This window comes from Cannabis sativa, chromosome 7 (genome assembly GCF_029168945.1).
Source record: "Cannabis sativa cultivar Pink pepper isolate KNU-18-1 chromosome 7, ASM2916894v1, whole genome shotgun sequence".
Lineage (NCBI taxonomy): Eukaryota > Viridiplantae > Streptophyta > Magnoliopsida > Rosales > Cannabaceae > Cannabis > Cannabis sativa.
This window is the reverse complement of record NC_083607.1, coordinates 12919115-12935460: the sequence shown is the minus strand read 5'-3', so window position 1 is coordinate 12935460 and position 16346 is coordinate 12919115. Positions and strand designations below refer to the sequence as shown.

At 38.1% G+C, this 16346-nt stretch overlaps 1 protein-coding gene across 1 annotated transcript; it reads left to right on the top strand.

Annotated features, from left to right (window-relative positions):
* The first annotated feature begins 5296 nt into the window (after window positions 1-5296).
* On the top strand, window positions 5297-6487 carry LOC133039634 (uncharacterized). Its single transcript, XM_061118538.1, has one exon. The coding sequence runs from the start codon at window positions 5297-5299 to the stop codon at window positions 6485-6487; it is 1191 nt and encodes a 396-aa protein (XP_060974521.1).
* The last annotated feature ends 9859 nt before the right edge of the window (window positions 6488-16346 follow it).

The following is a 16346-nucleotide window of genomic DNA, read 5'->3' as shown; positions in this document are numbered from 1 at the left end:
CTTTCATCATTTCCTGTTATAATGATGTCATCTACATATATCAACACCATGAGAATGGTTTGATGTGTCATGTAGATGAATAGAGAAGAATCGACTTTTGAGTTGGTGAAGCTCCATTGCATTAGAGTTCTTTTTAGCTAATCAAACCATGTTCTTGGTGCTTGTTTCAAGCCGTACAACGACTTGTGAAGCTTGCACACATGATTTAGTTTTTCTGGATCTTCAAAACCTTGTGGTTGCACCATGTAAACGTCTTCTTCTAGCTGTCCATTCAAGAACGCATTGTTAACATCCAATTGTTTGATCTTCAAACCCTTTGACACAGCTATGGTGAGAACAATTCTAATTGTTGAAGCTTTTATCACAGGGCTGAAAGTTTGATAAAAATCAACACTAAGGCTTTGGTGAAAGCCTTTGGCAACAAGCCTCGCCTTGTACCTTTTGACTGAACCATCTGCATTCCTTTTGATCCTATGAACCCACTTATTGCCAACCACATTGTAGCTGTCCAACCTGGGCACAAGTGTCCAAGTTTTGTTGTTTTTGAGGGCTGTAATTTCTGAGTTCATGGCTGGATTCCAGACAGGTGAGTTGAGAGCTTCTTCAAGTGTTTTTGGATCTTCACTTACTGGATTCCATTGAGCCTGTCCTAAATACACTTTCGTTTAAATATTCTGGCCTTCGATCGTGTTATCATAGGGTGAGATTGCCTAGGAGCTTTAGTAGGAATAATTTCATGTTCCTGTTTTGGTGTTGGCTGGTCTGCAATATCAGATTCTAAGCTGAGTTATCAATGTTATCATTAGCTACATTGTTATGGTCACTAACCTCTTGCTGATGATATGTGGCAGATGGGGCTCCAAGGGAAAGTTGAGAAGCAGGTACCTGTTCAATATCAGCAGGAACATAATATTTTGGTTGAGTGTATTTAGTGAACTGTATGATAGGAAGCTGAGACCATTCAGAGTTGTGAACTATTACTTCTTTTTCTGGTGCATAATTATTAAGAAAACCAGCTTTGAAAGGAAATTCCTCTTCATTGAATGTTACATTTCTAGAGATATAGACTCTTCACGTTGAACTTAAGCACTTGTAACCTTTGTGAGAGTCACTATACCCTAGATTGACACATTTTAATGAGTGAAACTGAAACTTACTGGTTTGATAAGGTCTTAGACATGGAAAACACGCTGAACCAAATACTTTGAGAAAAAGCATAATCATGTTTCTTGTTGAAAGTGTCTCAAAAGGTGATTTATGGTGCAATATGGGAGTTGGCAGTCTATTTATAAGATAGACTGCTGTTTGAAAAGCATCTACCCAATATTTCAATGGCATACTAGCCTGAGCCAAGAGAGTTAACCCCATTTTGACTATGTGCTTATATTTTCGTTCAGCTCTACCATTTTGGGCTGAGATGTGAGGACATGAGTGAACAAATTGAATTCCATGTTCTATGATAATGTCAGAGAACGATTGAGATTGCCCACCCCAGTCAGTTCTAAGTGTCTTAATGGTCTTTTTAAACTGATTTTCAGCAAGAACTTTGAACTGTAGGAAGGCTTCTAAGGCTTCGAATTTTTCTCTAAGGGGATATAACCATGTGTATCGACTAAAATCATCAACAAAGTGTATATAATACTTATAGTTTGTGTTAGATAACACCGGTGATGGTCCCCAAAGATCAGTATGAACAAGTTCTAATACCTTAGTATCACGATTAGAGGACAATTTAAATGGTAGAGCATGAGACTTACCAAATTGACAAGTATCACAAAACTTAACATTCTCATTGCTTGGAATAGGTACATTTTGGGAGGCTAGGACTTGTTTCAACACTCTAAAAGAGGGATGTCCTAGTCTCTTATGCCATACATCACTTTTTGAAATAAAAGACTTATAATTACACGGTTGTGACACATTTTCTTGGGTTAAAATAGAGACACCAGTAAACGGTTTAGACTGGTTTTGACAGAATGTTTTAACAGTGACTTGGCTGTAGTGACAAGCTGGTACAAGCCATCTCTAATCTTCCCTTGGAGCAGAACCTTCCTTGTTGTTTTGTCCTTCACAAAGCAAAATGAAGAGTCAAATTCAACAACAACGTTATTAAGTTGGTCCAAATTATCTAAGTTTCTCGCGCCTCTCTCTCTCTTTCGGTGACCCACCGGAGCTATGGCGAAAAGGGCACAATCGGCCGGGAAAGTTAAAGCTAAAAGCAAGAAAACAGGTCCTTCATCTTCGGATAGGGTCATCAAGACCAGATCCATGGATGAAATACTTGGAATTCAGGAATTAGAGGTTCCAGAGGCTTTCGAACCAATGGAACAATACCGAGAGCTTCCCTCCCCTGTTGCGAATGAAGCGTTTCAACGGAGTGAGTTTCAGCAGGAATTTTCTGTGTGGTTGGATGTTGCAAATAAGGCATCTCAAGATGTAAGTATTGGGAAGAATCCTTCTCTCCCAATACTTAGGGCTAGTGTCGTTCAAAATTTGGAAACAACATTCAAAGGCTCAGAGTTGAAAAGTGAAGAGAAAGTGCAGGGTTCGAAGAACAAAGTGAAGATTGAGTTTGCTGACATAGAGGATGAACTTAATTACTGGCAACCATCCCTTGTTTGCTATGTAATTGGAGCAAATCCTCCTATCAACATTCTTGATGGCTTCGTGAGGCGTATATGGAAGGATTCTATGGTGAAAGTTGGGCTGTTGGCTAAGGGGATTTTCATCATCAGATTCCAAAACATGGAACTAAGGGATAAAGTGATGCAGCAAGGATATGTATTCTTTGATAGGAAACCCATGGTGATGAAACCATGGAATCCTATTGATGATTTCACCAAGGAAGCAGTCACCTATGTCCCTACATGGATTCAACTGAAAGGCTTGGATATCAAGTATTGGGGAGAAACTTCTCTCTTCAAAATTGTTAGCCAAATTGGGGACCCGTTGCAAGTGGATAATATTACAAAGAACAGAGACCGACTTCAATATCCAAGGATTCTTGTTCAGGTTAGTCTTTCACAGGAATTTCCTAGCTCGATTTCCTTCACTGATGAATTTGATCATGACATTGATTTGGAAGTTAAATATGAATGGATCCCTCTGGTGTGCTATCATTGTGCTGGTATTGGTCATGAGACAAGTAATTGCTAGAAAAAAGAGGTAGTAGAGGAGAAAGAGAAGCAGGTGTGGGTTCCAAAACAAAAACAAAGTAAGGAGAAGGAAGGGATTGAAGAAGATGGGTTTCAGAAAGTAGTTAAAGGGAAAAAAGTGATTGTGGATGAGGTTGTGGTCACAACTTAAGTGAGGAATATGTTCGATTCTCTTACAGAGCACATTTACATTGGAGGGGGGGGGGGGGAGATCCCTCTACTTCCAATGGATAGGCTGCTATGTTGGAATGTTAGGGGGATTAACAGTCAACATAAACATCAAGAAATCAAGCAATTGATTCATTCGAAGCAAGTTGGCTTGGTTAGTCTCCTTGAAACGAAGGTACAGAATAAAAATATGGGGAAATTGTATGCTAGTCTTTTTTCGATAAGGGGAGAATAATTATGGCTTGGTAACCAAATGTTTACACTGTTGACATTCGATTTTGTTCAAGCCAAATGATGCACTGTTTGGTGCAGTTCAAACAACACCAGGGGCATTTCTAACTTACCTTGATCTATGGATTCAATGATGAGAATAAAAGAGAGCAAATGTGGCTAGATTTGGAAGAATTGGGCAAGAACATTAAGGAGCCTTGGCTTGTAATGGGAGACTTTAATGAGATCCTTAATGTTAGTGAGAGGGTTGGCAAAAGAGCTGGGAACAAACCATCACAACGGTTTAGAGATTGCACTGATCAATGTGGTTTAAATGATATGAAATTTTCAGGTAATTTCTTTACCTGGAACAACAAACAGAAGCCGGATGAAAGGGTATTTTCTAAGATTGACAGGGCTTTGGTGAACTTGGAATGGATGGAGTCTTTTGTGGATTCAGAAGCTGTTTTCCTACCTGAAGGTATTTTTGATCACAACCCTATTCTTGTATCAATATAATTGGCTAGGAGCTTTGGCAAAAACCTTTTAGATATTTTAATATGTGGAGTTTGGCACCAGGGTATGATGATAAAGTGGCTCAAAGCTGGAATCAGCCGATTATGGGAACTAAAATGTTTAGAGTAGTCACTAAACTGAGAAGGCTGAAGCAGGTACTAAAAGATATCAATAATGAGGGGTTCTCGGACATTCACAAAGCAGAGATCTTATCGAGGGAGGCACTAGCAGAGGCACAGAAAGAACTGAGTACTGATCCTCTTAATGGGGAAAAAATGAAAATAGAGCAAGAGGCAAGCAGGAATTACATAGAAATTCACAAGGCTTATTCGTTATTCCTTACTCAGAAGGCAAAGGTATCATGGCTCAAATATGGAGATGAAAACTCAGCCTTGTTTCATGCTTCAATTAAAGCTAGAAGGAACCATAATAAAATCTTTTCTATTGAAGATGAGAAGGGGAATTGGTGTGATACTGCAGATCGGGTTCAACAAGCATTTCTTGAGTACTATACAGGCCTACTGGGTAGTTCTTTGGATCATAGAAGGAAAGTTAATCAGAGTATCATAGATCTTGGTGCTAAGCTTAATGAAAGCCACAAAAGGATGTCGATCACGGAATACACACCTTCAGAAGTAAAGGAGGCTCTCTTTGCTATCCCTGGTACCAAGTCTCCTGGCCCTGATGGATTTGGGAGTGGTTTCTTTCAGGATAACTGGCAACTTGTGGGATCTGAAGTAGAGGAGGCAGTACTCTCATTTCTGAACTCAGGAAAGATTTTAAAGGAGATCAATGCTACAACCATCACTCTTATTCCTAAGCTGACTTGTCCAAAGAGCGTTGCTGATTTTAGACCAATCTCTTGTTGTAATGTACTATATAAAATTGCTACCAAGATGATTTGCAATAGATTAAGGACTATCTTTCCTGATCTTATTGCAGATAATCAAGGTGGTTTTGTTCATGGGAGATTCATTGCACATAATGTGTTAGTTTGCCAAGATTTGGTAAGACTATATGGAAGAAAGAATTGCAAACCAAGTTGTATGATCAAGATTGATCTCAGGAAGGCATACGATACAATTGAATGGGATTTCATTGAGGAAATGATGATAGCTTTGGAGTTTCCAGTCCAATTCATTTCTCTTGTAATGAACTGCATAAGAACTCCAAAGTTTTCATTACTTCTCAATGGATCCATGTGTGGTTTCTTCAATGCTAAAAGAGGATTACGATAAGGAGACCCCATGTCCCCATTGCTATTCGTATTGGGCATGGAATACTTATCAAGAATACTTAAGAAAGTGGGAGAATGGCCAGGCTTCACATTCCATGATAGATGTTCTAGTATGAAGTTGAACCATCTCTGTTTTACTGACGACCTTTTAATTTTCAGCAATGGGGATTTTATTTCCATAATGCTGATGCTTAAAGGGCTGAAGTTGTTTTCTACAACCTCTGGTCTTCTCCCTAACGAGCAAAAAACTGCCATTTATTGCTCTGGAATGGCAGATGGAGATGTTCAAAGAATACTTGAGGCATCAAAATTTAAGAGAAGCTCTCTTCCATTTAGATATTTGGGGACTCCTATATGTTCAAGGAAGATCAGTAAAGCCGAATGTCAAGAACTCCTTGAGAAAATGGTGAGCAGAATCCGAGCTTGGAGCACGAGGAATATTTCATACATGGGAAGAGTAACTTTAATAAATGCTGTCTTGATATCTATTCACACTTACTGGGCACAGATAATGATCTTACCTAAGAAGCTACTCAAGGATATAGAAGCCACATGCAGGTCCTTTTTATGGAAAGGAATACAAGGAGGAGCAGGCCCTGGTTTAATCGCATGGGATGCAATCTGCAATACAAAAAACTCGGGGGGACTTGGCTTTAGGAATATTCAACAGTGGAATATAGCAGCTCTTGGCAGGTACGTGTGGGACATTGCAAGTAAGAAGGATTGTCTATTTGTGAGGTGGATTCACTCAGTTTATTTGAAAGATCAGCAATGGTGGGAGTATGATGCTCCCAATGACTGCAGCTGGTATTGGAAAAAAGTTGTTGGAGTGAAGAATCGGTTGAAGGAGAAAATTGGTGTTGCTGGTTTTTTAATGCAGCAGTACACGATTCAAGGTGGATTCAAACTGCTCTTCACCAACAATGATAAAGTTACTTGGCATAGAGATGTATGGGATCGACTTAGTATTCCAAAACACAAATTCATATTTTGGCTAGTCATGTGGGGAAGGTTAAACACCAAAGAGAGGATAGCCAAATATGACATACACATAGATGAGACATGTCTTTTCTGTGGAAAAGAGAAAGAATCGACCAGTCATCTGTTTTTTGCTTGTGATTACAGTAGGAAGTGCTCGCAACAACTTAAAGCCTGGCTGTCATGGAGAACAAATGCAGATTCAATCCACAACCTGCTTTGAAACATTAAGAACAACAAAGCCATATCAGCAACTCGTAGAAGCATGCTGAAGGTTGTCTTAGCCGGATTGGTGTATCATATTTGGGAGGCTAGGAATGATGTATTGTGGAACCAAAAAGTAAGACTTGTCACAGCAGTGGTGAAACAGGTACAATGGGAGAGCAAACTCAGAATTATAGAAACAATGCTGAAAAAAACCAAAGATATAGATAGAGAATGGATTTGTAATATGTAATCATGTGCTGAAAAATGTAATACTGTAGTATATTTACTTTCATAGAACACATAGGAGGGGGAAAAAGATGATTTTGGATGTAATCAAGTAAGTTGTAAATGTTTTGAATGTTGTTGAGCAATACAAGAACCTTATTCATCAAAAAAAAAACATTATTATTAGCAGTTAGCTTAGATACACTTATTAAATTCTTAGCAATCTTAGGAACATGTAGTAGTTCATTAAGCACAAAAGACTTTTTCAGTATTGGTTGGTAAATTACTAGAACCAATGTGAGAAATAGCCACTTGATTTCCATCACCAACAATTAGCTTTTCCTTACCACTGTAGTCGGATTTTTGGTTCAGATTAGACATAGAAGAAGTGATGTGGTTACTAGCACCACTATCAACATACCACACATCAATATCAACAACTTCAGGAGTAGCAACATAAGTAGAGTGTCCACCATTGTTACCACTCAAATTTTGTGTTGTTTGAGCTGGATGATCCTGTTCCATGTATGGTTCATCATACCCGTTGTAGCAATATGCTGCAGAATGACCATACTTGCTACACACTTGGCAAGTTGGTTTGGGATTGTTGTTGGATCGACCACGACCTCCTCCTCTTGCACCTCCCCTATTATTTTAATGAGAAGTGCCTCCTCGGTGTGAATTATAGCTTCCTCGATCACGATTTGAACTGGGATTATGACTGGTTTTTGTGCCTATGTTGGCAGTGGCCATATTTGCTGTAGGATTCAAGCTAGATCTCAGCTGAAGGATTACCAGATTTGTTGTTATTTATCCCCTGCAATCGTTCAAGCTTGCTTTCAAAACTTAACAACATATCTTGAAGCTCCTGCCAAGAGATGTTAGGTTTTGCCTCGACTTGCACAACAATAGATAGATATTCGATACCAAGACAAGAAGTGACATTAGATACCAAATGAGCTTAATGGTATGGATCTAAAGAAAGGGCTAGCATATCGGACCACATTTTTTTGTCTCAAATAATCGGTCATTGGAGTCATTATTGGGTTTTATGCCCTAAATAAAACTCTTTACAATCTGATTAGTTATCAATATAAGAAATTAGAAGTGATTAATGTTTGCATGAATTTGACATGCTAATGGTTTAATATGTTTATTATGTTCACACACAAAATCAGTTAAATCCAGATCATATGTTTATTCACAATTACAGTATCGTCAACACAGTGGAATGTGATTGTGATCATATGAACCAAAAGACTTGGTCCCTGTTTCATCAGTGTTATTGGATTTACACTAATGTGATAATCAGCGATGATGTGTACTAACACTTGGAGTAAGTGTTATGTTCTTTCCAGGACATTAGTAAAGTATACTAGTTTCGAATGTATGGAGTATACATTGGACTAGACCGATATTGCAACTAAGTTAAGATATTACAAACTTACCGTTATACATATCTTTCCAAGTCAATATCAGTAGTTGATCTTAAGATTAAAAGAATCTAAATCCTTATATGCTTGGGCTCAACTCAGGAGTGTTATTCATGTTCTTTGATTTATTAGTTAAGCCTACTTTTGGGTCAGGGTGATACGTATATTTTGGGAACATGATAGTATGATTGAGTGGGAGTGCTGAACATAAATATGGAATCTATAGCTTCTACTGTTGTATAGAAGTCCAGTGATGATTCCCTTCGAGCTTAGCAAATAGAAGTAAATGGACGAGCTCTTGTTTAACTGACTAATTATTAGATCACTAAACACCATTTACAGGTAGCTAAGTGTTTTAAGGGGCAAAATACATTGAGAGGTGAGAACGATAAAGAAATCCCATCTCGATGTAGATCATCTATATAGAGGATCTTTAAATCACAATAAGATTATAACAATGGTTAAATGAGATAGCATATTGATATCGTGGAATATACAATATGCTCTATATAAGTCTGAGAGTGCAATTCTAAGTGCTAAGAGTGGATTCAACGAAGAATTAATAAGTAGGAATTTACTTGGTAAATTTGGTTCACTTATTGGAAGCTCAGCATATAGATCCATGGTCCCCATTCTAGTTGAGAACATTCTGCTTGTAAGACTCATTAATTGATTCGTGATTGATCAATTATAATTCTAAAGTTAGACTATGTCTAATTTTATGAATTTTCACTAAGTAGGGGTGAAATTGTAAAGAAAAGAGTTCCTAGGTTTATTTATTTATTAATGGACTTTATATGTATAATTAATAATTAAATTAAATGACAATATTATTTAATAATCTATTTTAGTTATTAAATAATAAGTTTTGGCATTTATAAGGTTAGAATTGGAAAATTGGCGTTTTTGAGAAAATAGAGATAAAATTTGATAAAACTGCAAAATCAAGTGGGGCCCACTATAACACCATGGTCGGCAACTTATCAAGGGTTTTTCAAATTAATATTTTCATTATTTTAATGCCAAATAATTCCTAACCTAAACCTAGTAGTTTCCTATAAATAGAAAGTGATGGCTCAGTCAAATAACAAGTTTTCATAACATGCTTTCATTAGTAATCTGACAGAAATTTCTCTCTTCAGAAAAACTGAGCCTTCCCCACTTTCTATACCTGGCCAAAACCCTCTCTCTTATTTTCTCCTTCATCAATTTCGACCCTAGTGAAAGAGTAAGTGCCCACACACAGCAAGCAGTAACTCAATCATAGATTGGAAGACTGTGAAGGATCAAACTTGAATAAGAAGGACATTCGGGCTCAGATCTTGATTATACTCTGCTATAGAAAGGATACAAGGGTTAGAGATCTGAGTGGAAGGAGACATTAATTCCGCTGCATCAATGTAAGGTTTTCTTAACTTTATATGTGTTTAATTTATCGTTTTAGAAAGTTCATTTTTAGGGTATTTAAACAACATACTTGTGAGTAGATCTAAGATCCTAGTAAAATAAATTTCCAACAATTGGCCTCAGAGCCATGGTAATTGATTTACTTGTAAGAAATTTGGACTTTAAAACGATTGTTTGTTTGTTTTTGGATGGTATCATGTTGGATTGAGTGTTATTTGATGATTGATTGATGTTTGTGAATTTTCGTTAAAAATAATTGAAATTTTGTTTCTGGAATTATTTTTATTGGATAGTATGAAAACAATTAAGCAAGTTACTTTTTTACAGAACTCAATTTCGATTTAATTTGAATTAGTTATGATTTTTTGAAGATTCGGAAAAATCGGAGTTGTGCTGAAATTTTCCTGCGATCGCGAAAACTGTCTGTACAGCTCACAATTTTTTCGTTTTTCTTCGTTTTTTCATGCTTTTTCATGGAATTAACTTCCGATTTTTTGTGTAGTTTTGTATTTATATATTTACTATTCCTAATTCAATTCTAATTATCATTATGAATTAATTTAATATTTTTTTAAAATTTAATTCAAAATATTAGTGTAATTTGAATTTTAAAATAGTAAATATCTATCTTATTGCTTAATTATCTATCTTATTTTTAAATTTGATTATATCTTATCTTATTTTTAAATTTAAGGTCAGATTTTAAATATTTTTAAATTAAATCTTTTTTAAATAATTTGACCTTATTTAAATTTAAAATAAGATAACTATAATCATGTAATTTTAAATAGATGTAAGATATTTTGCTAACTTTTAAATTTTGTTATTTTATTTATTCAAATTAAATTTAAAATCTGAAAAAGATATTTAATTTATCTAAACTAATTTTTATTTAATTTTTATTTATAAAATAACATTTAATTTTTAAAAGTAGTTAGCAAATTTTGAAATGATATTTAGGTTGGTTGAAACCTACTTTTTCAAAATTGTAGGTTTAATTTTAAATTTTTTTTAAATAATTTTGAAATTTATATTAATTTTTTTCATTTTCAAAAATAAATATTTATTTTTTATTTCATTATTTCATTTATTTTCGAAAATTAAATTTATTTTTTTAAAATTAAATATTTTTTTATTTAATTATTAATTTCGAAATTTATTTATTTAAAATTAAATAAATCCTACTTCCAACTATCCAGCTAACCTTGTTGCAGGAGTATATGGTTTTAGCTTGTGTGTAAGTTTTCAAAACCTATTATTACTTGATTGCAAATAGCCATGGTTACTTTTTGCCAGATCTAATGATCTGATGGCTCCCTTGGTCAAGTTAATAATTTGTAACAGGTAAATTTTACAATCTTCTTTCATCTGTGTATGACCTAGCAACATGATAGGATCCATCCAAAGTGTGCCTGTGTGAGCCTATATGTTTATTTTATTTTAATATAGATGCATATAGGTTGTTGCTAAATAAAATGTCACACCATGATAGATTTTATTTAGGTCCATTTAGTTATTGGACCTTTTCAATTAATAACAGTTATTTATTTTAAGGTTAAATTCCTCTCTTTTGGGCCTTGTGTGAGAGTTGGGAGCCATAGAAGTGGGTACGTGTAAAGCCCGCTTAGTTAATTTGGAAATTATCAATTAATTATGATTATTTATGAAAATTATTTATAGCTATTTAAATAATTTATTATACTGTTATTTATGGAATTCAGAAATGCATGGTTATGTTATTCAGTAGTTTTCATATTTTGCATTTCCGGTGCCCGGTATTTTGGAACTCGGCGTTTGGCTCAGTAGAAATCACAACTTAGCATGTTATTAGTTTGGGATGGTTTTAGACATTGGGAATGTCGGGAATGGCCGAGAATTTAGAATTTCCCAAAAATACCCCTTTAGTATGATTTATGTGGTTTTAAGGTGGAGGGGCAAAATGGTCTTTTTGCCCCATTAGTGTTTTGTCTTTAGTGACTTTATTATTTGAAAATTAAATATTTATTTAATTGTTATTTGGCTGAAATGGATTTAATATATGTTATGTGATGGTATTTCATTTTCATTAAAAACTTACACTTCGAAAAAAAAATAGAATTTCTCAAAAAACTCTCTCTATTTTCCTCTCTTTTTCGGCCATTTGAGGCAGCAAGAAGAGTGGTTTCTCCTCTTCATTTTCTAGTGATTTTCAGCAAGTTAGAGTGTTCTTAATTGAGGTAATTCTTGTCTAGCTTTCTTTCTTTGTTTTCTTTAAATTTTGATGTAAAAAATGAGTAATGCATGGAGGATTTTGATGATGTTGCTGCTGCTTGTTATTGTTGTTGTTTCTATGTCTAAAATGTTGAATTAATTATGTTTAGTTAGGTTGAAATGCATGCTAGTTGTTCTTGCTTGAGTTGGTTAATTTTCTTGTTAAGAAGCTAAGGTTTTCAAAGTAAAAATTGAGAATTTGGTGGCTGTAGTTATTGCATGAATTAGGTTTTGTTTTCTGCAGTGTTTCTATGCTTGGTTATGTGATTCTAAGTTAGCTTTGAGGCTTGTGAGTGAGCTTTAGCCAAGTTTGAGTTTAAACTCAAAGCTTGGAGCTCACATGGTGTTTTTCATTTCTGTGCATTCTGGGTAGGTTTGATGCTTTAGGAATGTTATTTGGGATATATGGAATAGGTCTGGAAGGTTTGAATCAATTTGGGGTTGATTTGAGCAAGATATGAAAATTTGATTGTTCTTTGCGAGGAACCGGAATTCGGTTGTGCATCGGAATTCGGATGAGGGTCTGAATTTCCCGAATCGAATTCGGTTGGGCAGCCGGTCACTGGGTTGGGGAATTTTCAGAAACCCTAGTTTTCCTCGTTTTTATGTTTTAGGGGGTATTGCCATGCTTTTTATCGATAGGGAAACTTTTAGTTCCTAGTTTAAGTCCCCGGGAAGTGATTTAGCGTGTCACTTATAGTGTTGTGATTTTTATGGTTTAGGAGCACATGTCCGTAGCTCGGCTAAAGTTCCGGTCGGGTTGGCCAAGCACACCTGAATTCGGAATCCAGGTAAGATTAGTATAACAGTATGCATATGTAGATTACATGTTTAGCGTGCATGTAGGAAGCCTGTTAGATTACATTAGATATGTATGTTGGCTTCGAACCATCCAACCCTGTCACGTCGGTACAGGCTGGAGTATGACCAGCAGCCGGAGTATGACCAGTTTGAGCAGCCGGAGTATGACCGGTTCGACCGATCAGGAGGATATAGTAACACGTCGGTACAGGCTGGAGTATGACCGGTTCGACCGATCAGGTTGTTACGTGTCAATAGTACCGTCCCTATGAACGTTTAGAACTAAATACCATGTTGGACATGGCAGTAGTGGCTCAGTACCGTGTTGGACACGGCAGTAGCGGGACTCAGTATCGTATTGGACACGGCAGTTAGGGTTATGATCAGGGGTATGGGCGTCTGATCATAACCGGGATTATGTATGAGTATTATTATGCTTTTCTTACTGAGTCTGTCGACTCACAGTTCTACGTTTATGTGTAGGTAAAGGCAAGGCTAGAGCTGATGGACCGTGAGCGAGCTTATGAAGGTTGTACATGTCGGGGCGGTTAGGCCTGGAGCGTACGATCATCGGGACAGCGAGGCTAATTTTTGTAACTGGTCGTTAGACGACATTTATTTTGTGTATCAGTTAAACAGTTAAATCTTTTTGTAAATGATTTTATAATCGGGATCCCGAGTCTTTTGTAATATTATTTTATAAGTTTAATTAAAAAGCAAAATTTTAATTAATCACGTTTTTTCATAAACCTCGTTGATTAGAAACGAGCTGCACAGTATGTTTAAAAATCACGTAATACGCCTATGTTAGTTAGGGTGTTACAATTTGGTATCAGAGCCGCCAGGTTGTCTTTCGAAGATCGTCACGACATGTACAATCATCATCAGCAGTTAGCTCGTTTCACGGTTCAGTAAGCCTTTATTGCTTTAGTAGTTTATTTTACTCAGTTATGAAAAAGAAAAGCCTGTTAGGAAGCATGTTAGTAGCCTGATAGTAGAATAGGCGCATGTTTCGTTTTTAATTTCCAAATTAAGCGGCATTAGTAAGCTCTCGATGATCGTGACCTGAAGTGCCAACTCAGGATTTCGAGGCGGTTCAGACTAGATGGACGCCAGACGAAATATTAGGAGTCAGGGAATCTCAGTCGGGTCAGATCAAGGTCGAGGAGCTCAGTTCCCCTCAAGTGTTTTGGGCCAAGGTAGAGGTCCCAGGGGCAGGGTTCGCGGTTGGGGTGATGTTAACTCGCCGCAGGCTGCCCAAATCAATCAGGAAGCCCAGAATTGGGAAGTTAGGTTTGCTGAAATGCAAGCCCGGATTGAAAGAGCAAGACCTCGAGATTCAGAGGTTGAGACAGCAGGGTGCTCCCGTAGTTCCAGTGCCTGTAGTTCCAGTGGCACCTGCCCCTGCTGCCTAGGCCGAGATAGTGGTGGCGGCCAATAGATTGGAACCCCTGTATGAACGGTTCCGGAAGCAAGCACCTCCGGTTTTCCTGGGAGGTCCGGACGTGATGAAAGCCGAGCAGTGGCTGACGGTGATTACCAAGAACCTGAACTTTATGGGTGTCACCGGTAACGACAGAGTGGTGTGCGCCACATTCCAGTTCCAGGAGGACGCTCTGGTCTGGTGGGACATGGTGTCTCAGATCCATGACGTCACCACCATGACCTGGGAAAGGTTCCAGGAACTCCTTAACGCGAAGTACTACAACGAGGCGGTCAGAAGCGCCAAGAGGAAAGAGTTCGCCCACCTGACCCAGCGAGAGAATATGAGCATGACGGAATATATTACTCAGTTCGAGCGGTTGGCGAGGTTGGCCTCAGAAATTGTGCCGACCGATTTCAGTAAGAAAGAAAAATATCTGGATGGATTTAATGTGAAGATCAAGTATGATCTTATGGTTACTACCGACGACAAGACCACCTATGCTGTGATAGTGGAGAAGCCAGTGCAAGCTGAGGATGCAGTTAGATGTATGTTGGAATCAGTTAGGACTCCGGAATGTGGCGGGGCTCCTACCCCTCCTGTGTCAGGTTTCAGCAGGGGAGGTAGTGGCTCGGCCATGGACTGGAGGAGGAAATCATCCACTGCATCCGGTGGCTCGAGGCAGAACAAGAGGTTCCGAGGGAACCAGAATCAAGGCGGTCGTCAGGGTAGTGTTGAGACCCGTTATTCCTACTGGAGTGTCTCATTAGTAAGAGGCATCCTCTGGGTGAGTGTTTAGGTCAAGGATGTCTTGGGTGGCAGCCAGAGTCTTTAGAAATTTAGAAAGATCGTATGATAGATATGAATCAGGGTTTGGAACCCTTTTACCTGGCGGAGAATTGGTTATCTCCAATAGGTGGATTAGGTCTATGCCGATCAGGATAGATGGTAGAGAGTTAAGTGCTGACTTGATAGAGATGAGTTTAGTAGACTTCGACATTATTTTAGGAATGGATTTCCTATCTAAATATTTGGCGAGCATCGAATGTAAAAGGAAGATGGTGATCTTCCAACCGGAAAGTGATGAACCATTTGTGTTTGTTGGTTCAGTTCAGGGATCTCAGATCCCGGTGATCTCGGCTATGAAAGTTAGAGAGTTATTGCAAGGCGGTTGTTTAGGGTTTCTGGCCGTGGTGGTGGACACCACTCGGCCAGATACCATTCGGCCAGAGGACATCAGGGTGGTTCGGGAATTTTTGGATGTTTTCCCCGAAGAACTTCCAGGGTTACCACCTCAGCGGGAGATTGACTTCATGATAGACTTGGCACCAGGGGGTGGAACCGGTTTCCAAAGCCCCGTATAGAATGGCTCCAGCTGAACTTAAGGAATTAAAGATTCAGCTCCAAGGGTTGCTTGACATAGGGTTCATTCGGCCCAGTGTGTCACCCTGGGGAGCCCCGGTTTTATTCGTCAAGAAGAAGGATGGATCTATGAAGATGTGCATCAACTACAGGGAGTTGAACAAGCTGACAGTGAAGAATAAATATCCATTACCTAGGATCGATGATTTGTTCGATCAGCTTCAGGGGAAGACGGTCTTTTCTAAGATTGATCTCCGTTCGGGTTATCATCAGTTGAGAATCTGAGAGGAGGACATTCCGAAGACGGCTTTCCGCACTAGGTATGGACATTACGAGTTTCTGGTTATGTCATTTGGACTAACCAATGCTCCTGCCACATTTATGGACCTGATGAATAGAGTATTCAAGGATTTCCTCGATATCTGTGTGATTGTGTTTATCGACGACATCCTCGTGTACTCTCAATCAGAAGAGGAGCATGAGTTACATCTTCAGATGGTACTGCAACGGCTTCGAGAACATAAGCTTTATGCCAAGTTCAAGAAATGTGAGTTCTGGCTATCTCAGGTGTCCTTCCTAGGGCACATTGTGAGCAAAGATGGGATCAAGGTGGATCCCGGGAAGATTGAATCCATCAGGGATTGGCCAAGACCGAAGACAGTGACAGAGATTAGAAGCTTCTTGGGTTTAGCTGGGTACTACCGTAGGTTCGTCGAAGGGTTCTCTAAAATTTCAATGCCCCTAACCGAGCTTACAAAGAAGAATCAGCGATTTATTTGGTCAGACAAGTGCGAAGCTAGTTTTCAGGAGCTAAAACAGAGGTTGATTACCGCTCCAGTGCTAGCTTTGCCTTCGGACAAAGAGAAGTTCGTAGTTTATTGCGACGCATCCAAACAGGGTTTGGGGTGTGTATTGATGCAAGCCGATCGGGTCATCGCTTATGCCTCCCGTCAGTTAAAGGATTATGAACAGCG